The sequence below is a fragment of the Piliocolobus tephrosceles genome, chromosome 13 (genome assembly GCF_002776525.5).
Source record: "Piliocolobus tephrosceles isolate RC106 chromosome 13, ASM277652v3, whole genome shotgun sequence".
Lineage (NCBI taxonomy): Eukaryota > Metazoa > Chordata > Mammalia > Primates > Cercopithecidae > Piliocolobus > Piliocolobus tephrosceles.
Genome location: NC_045446.1, coordinates 83,908,142 through 83,921,987, shown reverse-complemented (window position 1 = coordinate 83,921,987; position 13,846 = coordinate 83,908,142). Strand labels below are relative to the sequence as shown.

General features: G+C 38.4%; 1 protein-coding gene across 1 annotated transcript in view; it reads right to left on the bottom strand.

Annotated features, from left to right (window-relative positions):
• The window catches only part of HEPHL1 (hephaestin like 1), a 78,251-nt gene that overhangs the window by 29,431 nt on the left and 34,974 nt on the right, over nucleotides 1-13,846 (bottom strand). The window contains exons 3-9 of the mRNA XM_026452320.1: nucleotides 12,595-12,807; nucleotides 11,807-11,986; nucleotides 8,596-8,850; nucleotides 5,804-5,972; nucleotides 3,445-3,584; nucleotides 3,171-3,302; nucleotides 1,223-1,434 (exon numbers count right to left, since the gene is read on the bottom strand). Coding sequence (XP_026308105.1) covers nucleotides 1,223-1,434; nucleotides 3,171-3,302; nucleotides 3,445-3,584; nucleotides 5,804-5,972; nucleotides 8,596-8,850; nucleotides 11,807-11,986; nucleotides 12,595-12,807 — 1,301 coding nt within the window. The remainder of the gene's footprint in view (nucleotides 1-1,222; nucleotides 1,435-3,170; nucleotides 3,303-3,444; nucleotides 3,585-5,803; nucleotides 5,973-8,595; nucleotides 8,851-11,806; nucleotides 11,987-12,594; nucleotides 12,808-13,846) is intronic.

Genomic DNA, 13,846 nt, shown 5'->3' with positions numbered 1-13,846 from the left:
GTGACAGACTGGATTAAGAAAATGTGGCACATATACACCATGGAATACTATGCAGCCATAAAAAAGGATGAGTTTGCGTCCTTTGTAAGGACATGGATGCAGCTGGAAACCATCATTCTTAGCAAACTATCACAAGAAGAGAAAACCAAACACCGCATGTTCTCACTCATAGGTGGGAACTGAACAATGAGCTCACTTGGACTCGGGGAGGGGAACATCACACACTGGGGCCTATCATGGGGAGGGGGGGGAGGGGAAGGATTGCATTGGGGAGTTATACCTGATATAACTTAAAGTATAATAAAAAAAATAAAAATAAAAATAAAAAAAATAAAAATAAAAATAAAAAAATAAAATAAAATATGGATACTCATTCTGCTTTGCCTTGTGTGCTTGTTGAGGCACAGCATAAACATTCAGTCTTATAACACATGCAATAGACATTTCTGGGATTGTTCCTTCATGTAGAAAAAGGAAAATCCAAATAGGATCGAGATATTTTGTGTTTTTTAAATCTGGAAATTCTTTTGAGTCCAGAAGTGGAGTCGCACAATGCCAAAAATTATAAAATATACCATTTAAATAAATGTCCTTGCTATTTCTGATGGATAAAATAGATGGTTAAATGACTATTTTTCTCTTTTCATCAATATGTTTAATATCATGTAGACATAGCTTGAAAGGCTCTGCTTCCCTACACTAATCAGTTGATCCATTCAAATCTCTAAGTTGGGACTTGCAAGAAGTCATCTAAATGCTTTCTTGTTCCTTCTCAACCTTGGCTGCACATTGGAATCATCTGGAGATTCTGATTTAATTAGTCTGTAGTATCTGAATAATGGATGTTTAAATGGTCCCCAAGTATTTCTGATGGTGGCTAAGTTTGAGAAACCTTGTTCAAGAATATAATTCCAATTAGTGTCCCATGTGGATCTCTAAAGATTCTGTAATAAAAGCAGCACACAGAAAAAGAGGCCTGCCAAATCCTAACCACAACAAGCGGAGATTCTAGGTTCCTGAGTGGGCATTTGTAACTACAAATTTAGATCTTAAATTTTCACCAGATAATAAAATAAAATCTCCATTATGTAGAAGTCTACTTCAAGAGGAAGAAAGATAAATCGCTTTTTGTAACTGACTATTCCTGTCTCATCTCTAGCTCTGTTGCGGATCTCTCCCACATAACAGCCCTGAGAGGAACTGGTGACACTCAATGGCCTACCTGTGTCCCATCAGCATTGAGGATGCCCTTTTTACAGACTAGCAAAGGCCCTACCAGGCCAGAGCTGGTGTCCTTAATTGGATCAACTGCTGAGAAGTAAAGATAGGTCAGACAGGGAGGATCACCATCAGTTGGGCTTACGCTCTCAGGCACTGTCCACTTGTATGTGAAGGTTTCACCTGGTTTAACATGCGCCCCTGGTTTCACAAATCCTGAGGATATAAACAAAACAATTACTCAAAGCAACAGGCAAGAACATTATATTGGTCAGACTGGGTCTTCCAACCCTGAGTGTCTCCCTCTGATGATGAAGAATTTTGTACCAGGAGAGTGTTTTTCTCTTGTGTATCCTACCAGAGGAGGCCCCTGCCACAATCTGCTGGCTTATGAGATGAAAGTTTAAATCAAAGGATTATCTTCTTAATAAATCCCATACAGTTTCTGACTCAAATGCCAGCCTTAACAAATATTAAAAGACTGATAGTGGCCCATTCAACAATTAAGTGAAAATTAATAAAATATCACTGGAATGCTTTCTATGTAGAATATATTATACTTGGTCTTGCAGAAGATACCCAAAAGAATTAAGCAAGAAACCTATCTTTAAAGAGTTTGAGGTATAGGAGACTGAACTCTGAAATCATCCAAATAACTACAAGATAGAGGAGTTTAGTGAATGCCCAAGGTTACAAAGCTGATAAATAGCAAATCTGGGATTCAAACTCAGTTTTTGTCTGATTCCAAAGACTGTGAACTTAACCCTTACACCATACTGCCAAAAAACACATTGAATCTTTCCTACTAGACAAGGCCAGAGGCTCACTCTGCATTCTATCCAGTGCTCTGCAAAAAGGTGCCCAATATGTTTGCTGAGTTCACAAGCATTTTGTCTGTTCTAGTGTTCTTTCTGCACACACAAACACACAGTCATTCTGAGCATTTTTTTTCTTTTATTTTTTTAAGAGACAGGGTCTTGCTCTGTCATCCAGGCTGGAGTACACTGGCATGATTATAACTGTAATCTTGAATTCCCAGGCTCAAGAGATCCTCTTGCCTCAGCCTTCCAAATTGCTGGGCTTACAAGCATGACCCACTGCACCCAGCTATTTTGAGTATTTTGACGAAGGAGGAGAGGACAGGTATAGGAATTGTTACCGCAGCAAGAGAGGGTGAGGATGGGTCCGGGGAGAGGGAATTCTCTTCCATTCCTTTCTCCTCTGTCCCCTCACCATCACCACAAAACCCATTCTCAACTGGCATCACACTTGAGTGTTAAGAGTATTCCAGGAATCCAGGGTGTCTGCTGCAGTGACAGGGATGAGTACCAAGGAACTAGAAGTTTCCCAAGAGCAGTATCATGAATGGATTAGAGTTCCCACAGCCAATGGGCAACGGCTACCTTTCTTACATTTAGACAACCTGTGCCATGTACTCTGTGATGGGGAGAGGCCATATCAGATGATAAGCACATATTACTGTTTTTTATAAATATATTTGTTGATTTGATACAGAGCAAAGACCATGTGTAAGATGTTGATGTCAACAAACCATTAGAAGTCAGGTTTTCCCTTCAGCCTTTACCTGCAAAATCCTATGCAACCTGCAACTGAAAAGCTCTCCATCTTAGAGATAAAGAAGTGATTGTGAAAGTAGCTCACTTTTGCAATTTACTATATTATTGAGAAAAAAAGAAAGAAATGAACATTTCCTAAGAACCTACTATGGGCCAGACCTTGTCCTAAATTATCTCCATCCCTTTCCAAAGCCCTGTAAGGTGAGTATTGTTATCTGCATTTGACAGGAGAGAATTAGGTTTAGAAAGTTTAAGTGATTGCCCAAGCACTCAGGACAGGTGAGGGAAGGGACCAGGATTTGAAGCAGATCTGTTTATTTCTAAGTGCTTTGCTCACCCATCCTGTTTCCTCCCTAAGTCCAGAGTGAGACTTACCATCTAGGTTTGGGGCTGCATCAGATGCCTTGTCATAGATCACGCCATGGGGCAAAATGCTATAGACCTTGTCAGCTTTGTTGGCAAAGGTCACTAACAGGGTATCACCCACCTCTGCCTTGATGACTGGGCCTGAAAAATATCAAGTAGAAGAGAGAGAAGAGAATGAAAAGAGACAGAAAGAAGTAGAGCAGAAGAGTCACTCTGTGCAGATATATATGCCCTGCTAAAACATCTCCCTGGGTTCAGTGCATGGGGGATGGTTTTACTGTACCAAGAATTCCAAGATGGGCTTCTGCAGCAGACAGTCTCTTTTTTTTAGTAAAAGTTGCATCAACAAATTCAGTATACCGAACCTTCCAGTATTTTCCTCCTATTCTGTTGTCCCCTTGTGTGAAGTAGAGATCAGAGTCACTGAAAAGACATAGGAACCCGATTGAGGACACTTCTCAACATATCCAACAAATGCTTTAATTATGGAGCTTCATTCTATCACTTTTAGTCCACTCACCCACCCTTCTCCCCAGAAAAGACAGTAAAGGCTTCGACAGTGTTCCCAGGAATAGTCAACCAGCCCTAAAAGTCTTCAGAAGCTGGATGATACTCAAGCTCATTTCTCTCTTAGCCATTGTACTTTCTTCCCCCAGAGGTCCAGCAACTGAAGCAGGCACAAGTAAACTCCTTGTTTACCAATATTAGAGTCCCAGAATGGTGTTCTATAGAGTAACAAAAAGCTAACTGGTTTCTCTGCAGAATAAGCATCCCTCTCTCTCTTGCTGATGTTAATATGAATAGTCTCTGCATCTAGTAAGCTCTTTGACATCTGGCATTATTAAGAAATGGAGTGTCTAGTCAATCAAATAGTGTAATTAATGGAGAGCTACCATATAAACCATATACATGAAATGCCAAATTTCCAAGTCATGAATATGAGAATATAAATTCTGACTAATACTGTCTTTATACTACCTTATTTCTGTTAATGGTACCATCACTCCTGCAGCCATGTAGATTTTCTTTTTCTCCTTCATTCCCTTAACTCATTCATCCTTACTTTGTAAAATTTTCTGGCACTCTTCCTTTTCTACTCTCCTTGTGCATCTTTTCTTTTCCTTTCTTCCCACTACCATGACCCCAGTTCATGTCCTAATCACACTGGGTATGGCCCGTTATATGAACTTCTGAACTGTATCCTCTATCTGATACTGGCTCATTTACTTTTCTTCTCAGCATATACACACACAACTATTAGATTAGTGCAAAAGTAAGCCAAATGGTCATAATGTCCAAGACCATGATTACAAATTAGTTTTAATGGCCAAGACTGCACTTACTTTTTCACTTAATACAATATTAATCTCCAAAATGGTAATTTTAATTGTCATTTACCTGCTCCAAAATCTTCAATTGCTTCCAATTGCCAATCAAATAATGTTCAAAAAGATTAAAGGACCTCTACAATTGATATCCTGTTTACCCCAATTCTCTATTTCTCTATGCAAATGCCCGTTCTTCTATGCAAATTGTTACTGCAGTCTCATCTGTTCATTCCCCCCACGCCATAGGTGTTTTGCATCAACCCCTGCATCTAAAATTCCCTTCTTCCCTATTCAGTTAGATAAATTCTATCACTCCTCAAGATCTTGCTTAAGTCTCACTTCCTCTATGACTAGCTTAGCTCTCTCTGAACACCCAGATAACTCACTACCAGGACAACTCACCTCATTCTTATTTGTAACTTGCAGTTACTTCTCTACTCCTGTGAACCCAACTTCTCCCTCTGCTTTTTATTGCTTTAGATATCCTTGTATCCCTCATGTCATCTTGCACGTTGTGCTTTCATATATCACATTAAATATTGATTGAATATAGTTTAATCTTTCATGTTTCAGAAGGCACTTCAGAATTCTACAAGGCCTCTAAGACAATTTTGAATGCTAATTCTCATTATTCTGTTTATGGAGAAATATTAGTCAACAGAGAATGTTGATATCAGAGTCTTTCACATATGGTTCACACAAATTCTTTAGGCAGGGTTCAAGTGCATCAGTTTGGTGGAATAATTAGTGAATGTATGGATGAATAAATGAATGAATGAATAAAATGTACAATTGAAGAAATGATGTTTGATTGATCACAAAGAGAATTTTTAAAACATTCACTTAAATATAAAAAAGGATTCTTAATATCATACTGTACATTTTCTAATATCTTCACAGACATCTTTGCATATGGTTATACAGTAACAAGTCACAGGAGTCCAGATCCATCTAATAAATTGCTATATTCAATTTTTTAAATAGTATATTCTATGAGAGCGCAGAGAGAACATGATTCATTCAAATCAGGAGTCAAAGGATTTCTAACAGCACTTTGCACTAGAGTTTGCACATAGTACCTACTCAAGAAATTCTGATCAATGAATGAATGAATGATCTAGTGTTTTGATTTAGCCAGCAAGTCACAAAACAAGAAATATTCTACCAGTTTTCAGCAGTGCTTTTGCAGCACTATGCCATCCATGCAGTATGAGCTCATCAGAGCAGTGGTTGGAATGCAAATGAGATCACAAAGAAAGCCTAACACATGCTTCTCTGACCAGAGGCTTAGAAACACCAGCAAAGAGTGCTTACCTGCCAGAGGCATTTAGAGGAAGACCACTGAATTTGTTATAGCCTTGAGGAGCATAATCCCAAAGAATTTTTTCAGCTGCTATAAAGTAGCGCCTCTGTTGACCCTTCATCTTGGGGTAGAAAATATCACTTTTGCAGTTAGCAACGTTGTATTGCCCCAGCATACCAGCTGCAGAACAGAGGAAAACCACAAGCTGAGGCATAAATGTCACAAAAGGAATCATAGAGGAAAACATTGAAAGATTTGACTATTGCACATTTAGACTTTTGTACAGAAAATTAGACCATAAAGAAAGTTTTTTTAAAAAGGATAAATGGCAACAGGAGGGATATTTGTGACACATATAACAAAACATTAATATGTAAATCACTTTTACAAATAAAGATGAAAACAAGTAAATCTCCAGTAGAAAATGAGCAAGGAACAGAAATGTTTATTCACAAAAGGAATAACATTGACCAATAAACGGAAAAAAAAAGTTCAACCTTAATAGTACTCAAATAGTACTCAAACCTTAACAGTATTCAAATGATACTATGTTCATTGATTAGTAAAGATTAGAAAGACTAATAATTCTCAGGTTGGTAGATGAATGGGGAAAGAGCCATACTCGTACACTTCGGGTAGAAGAATAACAATTTCCAAAAGAGAATGTGGCAATGTGTGTCCACAGCTTAAAAAAAAAAAAAAAAAAAAAAATCAAACTCTTTGACCCAGGAATTCTAAATCTAGGAGTTTTTCTAAGGAAATCTTCAGACAAAAGTGCAAACATCTATAAATAATAGTCATCAGTACTGTTTATAATAGCAAAAAAATTGGTGGGAAACATAAGCGTTAAGCAATGGAGTGTTGATTTAGTAAGTTGTAATCTCCTTATAATGGACACTGAAAGTATTAACAATAATGACCTAAGCTCTATATTCATCGACATGAAAATGTGTTTCTGATATATTTGTAAATGAGAAAAGTTAGCTACAGTGCGGTATCAATAGACTGATTTCATTTTATAAAATACATACATATTTACATATTAAGAAATAGAAAATAGGGAAGATATTCACCAAAATATGAATGTAAAATATATCTATTATGGGACTACTGATTTTAAAATCAATGTATGGGGGCCAGATCCAGTGGCTCATGCCTATAATCCCAGCACTTTGAAAGGCAAAGGTAGGAGGATTGCTTGGGCCCAGGAGTTTGAGACCAGCCTGGGCAACATAGTGAGACTGTGTCTCTACTTGTTAAAAAACCTCCAATTATATATATTTTCTAATTTTTTAGAATAACTTTTTTCTGAAGGCATGGGCAATTTAGAAATATTGTATTTCAGTGAATGTATAAATACCAGCTTATGTCCACAACTATTGGGCTAATTTAGCAATCTTACTAGTCTCAAATGGCTGCTAATACCTTGATTTTAAATCTACAGTTTCTTCCCAGATTTAACAGCATGAGACTCTTTGAGAATACAAACCTTGTCTTGTTCATCTGTTTTTCCAGAAGAGCATCTAGTACATATTAACTGATTAATTTTTCAGTTGAATGTAATTGGGATACTGCAGTTGACTAATGCTATGATTCACTGCGGAAGGTGGACAGGAACAAGAATGTGTTATCAAAGCAGCCCTGAGCAGCTGGATCTTTGCACCTATTAGTGACTAGGTGAAGTTAGTATCCAAATTTAATCAGACATTGTTTCTTCTGTGTCTATTCCATTAACATATTTTTTTCATCTTGATTTCACCATCTGAGGGCAGACCCTTTATATGTTAGAACTCTAATGCTTCAAATGCTTCTTAACTAGCATCCAGTGACCAGAATTCCTCTATCAAGTCCTTCTTGCATGCATACATTTATCTTCCTAAATAACTGCACTGATTATGTCACTAGTATGCCTAAAGAGCTAAGGATCACACAGCCCCACCTCCTTAGCTTTGCTAAGGGGCCTGATGAGCCTCCCCAGGCTCTTCTCTCATCACTTCTCTGTAAGGAACATTATGGTCCAGCTAAGAAAGGACATAGTGTATGGTGTCCCAAGAAACCAGGACCAGGTCATTCAACAGGCATTTAAGCCAACAAATGTTTATCATGCACCTGTGATAGGCCATGAAGGAAGCTACAGGTCAATGGATTTTATCTCAATTTGAGGAAGAACATTCCAATAGAGCAGTCCAGAGATGAGGTGAGCTGCTATAACTACTCACAAGAGATGTTCAAAAGGAAATTAAATAATTGGAGGGGCGATTGGTCCTTATTATCCAGAAAGTCCTTTCCAGTGCTAAAACTTCATTACTCTACTTACAGTTGCTCAAAGAGAACATGTGTTTTTCCCAGTTCATTTTGCTTCCTCTATCTGAAAGTCTTTCCTTCTTTATCTATTCAGTTCCTACTCATATTTCAAGGCTCCTATCAGGAGCCAACTCCTCAGGAAGCCCATGTGATTGCTCCAGAGTAGTGACTACAGCCCCCAAAGAGCATTTGTCTCGTTCTGCCTTAAATTTTATTCATTTTGTGAGTGTCTAACTATGTCTAACTACTAGATTACAGGTTCCTTGAAGGTCTCATCAATTTTTAATCACTTCTCCACCTTTTTCATACAGAGTGGTCAATAAATACCTGTTGATAGAATATCAAAGAGATGAACATTATATTTTCCTGTATATTTATTACCTAATTAAATATAATACATACAAGACTCTATCTAACAGTAGGCATTGGATGAGCACTGGTGACTGTGTGGTTTTATTGTACCATTCTAAACATATCAACTGGTCTTTGTCCTTTTTACCTTGTAGGTGGTCGCTGACCTGGCAGGTTATCATCCACTTCCCAGGATTCTCGGCTATCATTTCTGTTGTAAGGAAGGTGGCTGGGAACAGGTTGACGACATCAGTCCGATGCCCTCTGCTGATGAAGGTGTTACCATAGAAATAGATGGAATGGATATCTATCTCATTCCCCATTCCAAATAGGTGCCAGGACACAGATTCACCAACACACATATCAGGCTCAGGGAAGTTTCCAAAGAGGTATCCATTGAGGGCTGGAAATAGAAACACACTAGTGGAAGAGACTCCCCTGCAGAGGCGACCAGGACCAGAAATGTTGGTAATACGTACTTGAGTATGGCTGGAAAACCAGTGCAGACCATTGGTTGTAAGGTTTTGGTGCAGAAAAACCTGGCTTTTAGAAATATATATTGTGCAAAAGAGAAATGAAATGTTTTTATTGGCCTTTTTCCACAAAAAACACTCAATGAAAGTGAAGATCAGCACACACTGAAAACAGCCTCGGAACTGCTGTGAGAACGCAATAATGAGGTCAGGAGAAAACAGAGTGCTTCTCATATTTACAGGAGGCTCAGTCACCTTCTGTCCTAATCCTTCACTGGCATATCTCCACCAGATTTTGTGCTCCTTGGAACTAGAAACCCTGTTTTGTTCATCCTAACAGTTATCAGGACCTAGCAGAAAAGCTGGCACATAGTATCTACTTAATGAAGTGTCAAAAGCATGTAGTGAGATGGAAAGAAAAGGAACTGATTAAAAGGGTTTTATGAGAACTGTTTTGTTTGTTTACTTTAAAAAGCCAAGAGAAAAACAGTTTTTACTACATGTTGCTGGGGCAGAATCTTATTAAGTTTATGGCATAAGTCCAGGACCAAATACTTTAAAACCATCTAAATGGCAGCTGGGACTTGACCAAGTTCAGAAAAGAACTTGATTCAGGGCTTTAAAAAGTCACAACATCCCTTCTTAAGTTCAAACTGAGTTAAAAGGCAATTGTTGCTGAAATTAATTCTAAATTATTTTAGTAAATTTAAATAAATTGATCAATAAATCTTATACATATTAATTATCTTCCATAGGCTAGATTTTTTTTTAATAAAACTTTTTTCTTTACTTGATTAGGTCTCCTTTTCCAGGCTCTCTCTCTCTTTTTTTTTCTTTCGAGATGGAGTCTTGCTGTGTCACACCCAGGCTGAGGTACAGTGGCACAACCTCGGCTCACTGCAACCTCTGCCTCCTGGGTTCAAAAGATTCTCCTGCCTCTGCCTCCCCAGTAGCTGAGATTACAGGTGTCCACCACCACGCCCAGCTAATTTTTGTATTTTTAGTAGAGAGAGGTTTTGCCATGTTGGCCAGGCTGGTCTCAAACTCCTGGCCTCAAGTGATCCACCCACCTCGGCCTCCCAAAGTGCTGGGATTACAGGCGTAAGCCACCATACCTGGCCCTTTTCCAGTCTTGAAGGATTGTTTGCAAACACACATCTACTTCAGCATACAGACTAGGGTTTTTTGTTTTTGTTTTTTGAGACAGGATCTTGCTCTGTCACCCAGGCTGGGGTGCAATGGCACTTAGTTCACTACAGCCTCAAACTCCCGGGCTAATGCAATCCTCTGACCTCAGCATCACAAGTAGCTGGGACCACAGGCATGTGCCACTATGCCCAGCTCACTTTTTTGTTGTTGTTTGAATTTTTTTTTTTGTAGAGAACAGATCTCCCTATGTTGTCCAGTCTGGCTTTGAACTTCTGGCCTCAAGCAATCCTCCCATACCTGCTTCTCAAAGTGCTGGGATTATAGGCATGAGCCATTGTGCCTGGACAGGCTTCTTTTTATGATACATGTAATCTATGTTTGCTTATGTAATTCATTTCATTTTGTTGGACATTTTCACTTCAAAAGAATAAATGCAGAGTAACAGGAATTATTTGGGCAGGTGAGTCTTAAATAATCGCAATTAGTAGTTTTCTGTAATATTTGAGATCATCACTCCCATTTTGTAAAGGTTATGAATTACAACTGGTCACAGCAATGATTTGAATTTACGCCTTCATTGACTCCATCCTTCATTGTTTTCTCTGCCTCCCTGCCTTCCCCTTTCTTTCTCTCCCTTACTTCCTTTCCTCCTAAAATATTTTCCTAGAATCACTACACACAAGGTTGCCAAAATACCACTAGAAGGAAAAGAGCAGGGATGCAATACAATGGAAATAGTCAACATACTGACAATCATGCCTTGATGTGCTTTGGAATAAAACATGGCCAACTTTATATTTATTTGCTATGGGACTTCTCTCAGGAAACTGTCGGGCACTAATTATCACTTTGACCTTAAACTAGTCATAGATAGTCTCTTGACCTCAGTTTCTCTTCTGTAAAATGGAGATGTCAGATGATCGTCAGCTCCTTCTATTTCTCTTATGATTTTATGACTATATTGAGGATAACTTGGTTAGAACAATTCTGAGAGAGAGACAAGCAATAGAAGGAGAAGATATGTCAGTAAATAAGGTGGGATATGTAGGTTGACTATTTCCTTTATGTTCACTAGAACTCTCTAAGAAAATCTTAAAATGCTACATTAAGCTACTGCTTTGCAAAACAGGCATGAGTAAGTGCCCTGTCTCAACTAATGAAATAGCTATAGAAGTTCACTATTTTGAACAAATATAGAGTCTGATGTATAGTACATGCTCAATAAATTTTGTTGATGTAAAGAATGCCTGGGAAATGTAATGAATTCATAAGTGCTTATTTAAACCCCATGTATAACTCAGTTCTTAAAATTTAGCAGCAGCTCAGAAAATGGTTACTGGATAAAGCAAAATGTTGCAAAACAGAGGATTATTATAGGATGATGATTTCATTCTCCTTTCTCCTTCCAGTCAGTCTAAGCCCACCCATGCTGTGGGCTCATCTCAGGCACCAATTCTTTTCCAATTACAATATAACATTGATCCCTCCATTTTTCCAAAGCTCTATGGCTTTGTCCACACTGCATGCCCAATTTAGCATGTATCCACTGCTTTGTCCCCCTCAGATTTTTTCAGGTTCAAACATGTGTCATGTATTGTATCACTTTCTAACCATGGTCATCACTGAGTTATAAATCTTGCCAAACTCAGATCAACATTTCTGTGTATTTTGTATCCGTTGTAGTACCTTATAGTATAAAAGGCCTGGTATATGTTTGGGAACATGGGAGGTACTCACCATGCATTTTGTTACTCCTCTGGAAAACAGCATCTTTCTTGTCAACTGAATCAGGGTCCGTGCAGAAATGTTTGATATTTTCATCGAGGTACCAGCTTTGATTCTCATCCACAAGAGTAAACATTATAACAAACTCTCGATCCACATCATTCCGTGTCCCTGAATATCTATTCAGGATACCTATCAGGCACATTCAAAAGAGTAGAGAGAAAGAACTAAATCAAGATGAGCTTTGCTTCCTTCCAGTAGTGTCAGGTAAGTGTGAAGTTTGGTGAAGACCTATACCTACAAGGATAACCCACAATATAAAATCAGCAAAAGGCTTTAACAGAAATGATAGAGCCATAGAAAAGTCATAAAACAGAAATCTTCATAATCGCATACTTGGAAGCCTGGCTATCTCTAAAGGGAGTTCATTTTATTGACAAAGTATAGACATGCTAAGTCAAATAATAAGGTATAAAATAGCAAATGATTATTTGGGTGAAATAATGAAGCAAAAGGCATCCCTGGTCATTTGACTAAATTTCTCACTTTTCTATACATTGTGTTATGAAATATCATTTTAAAAAATAACTATAAAGTCTCAGAATGCTGTGATGATTCTTAGACAAAAATCTGAATTATTGCCCTCTGCTATGGTGTCAGATTAATCTTCCATGTTAGAATTTCTAAAGAAATTTGGAAGAAGAGGCACATTCTGTGTGGAGAAAAGGAGGTAGGCAAAATAAGACCTGAATCTTATTCACACTTCAACTCCCTAGTTACCTGGAAACAAAGTTCTTTACCTTCCTTGCAGACCAGCAGGGGACCAATTAGCCCAGAGCAGATGTCCTTAGGGGCGTCGATGTGCGAATGGTACACCCAAGTCAGGCAGTTGGCATCGGCTGGAGCAGGTGCATATTCTTCTCTCACCGGCCAGACATAGGTGTAGTTTTTCCCAGGAGGAACCATGTCATCATTTTTGTTCCTTCCAGATGTTCCATCTGGGTATAGGGCTCCTTCCAAAAAAAAAGATAAAATGTAGTTAAAACACAGAGATCACATGCTATAGTAGAGAGGGCCAGAGCTTTGGAATCAAACATAACTGAATTAAAATTCATTTGCTATAGGACTTGAGGCAAGTTACTTAAATTCTCAATGTCTCTGTTGTCTATCAGTAAAACTGAAATGTTGATATCTATCCTACAGCGTATATAATAACTAAATGAGGCAATGTATACAGAGTGTTTCGAACAGAACTAACTTTGTATTCAAAGTTAAATTAACTAACTTTGTACTTAAAGTTAAATTAATGTAGTTTGCTGCTTTCTAACTTGATACTTATCTAATGTGATAGAGGAACAGAACATAGGAAAAAAACTCCAGAGAGCTGCCCCTCATCCATTAAATTCAAATGACATTTAAAACAATTGTGTTATCTCAGCGGCATTTGATACTATTGTCAGCTCCCTCCCTCCTTGACTCATGTGGCATCACACCATACGCTTTGACCACTTTTTTTCAGTCCACTTTTCCAGTTCACTCTCTTGTATCTGCCATTTTTTGATCAGAAATCCTCAAAGTATAATGCTGGCTTCTTCCTTCCATGCCTTGTGCTTTCTCCCCAGCTGATAGTGCTCATCCCCACAGTGCCACCAATCAGCCATGCACAAGTGACCCCCATGTTTATCTCCAGCCAGGACTTCACCTCTGTACTTTACACTGATATTCAACTGTCTGTTTGACATCCCTACTTGTAAACTTCAAGAAGATTGCAAATGCAACCTTTCCCAGGGAGTATTAGCTCTCCTTTCCCAAGCTCGGTCCTCAGCCACTGCCACTACTCCCAGTAAAAGACACTACCAATATTCAGCCACAAGCCAGAAACAAAGGAAGCATTTTTCTTCCTCCTCCTCTCTTCCCATTTCCAAAATACCACAGGGTCCTATCTCTGCTTCTGCTCAAATTCATCCATTTATTTATGTTGATTTCCATCATCACATCCGTAGACTGAACTACCATCATCTCTCACCTGGACTTTGTAGTAACCTCCTAGTT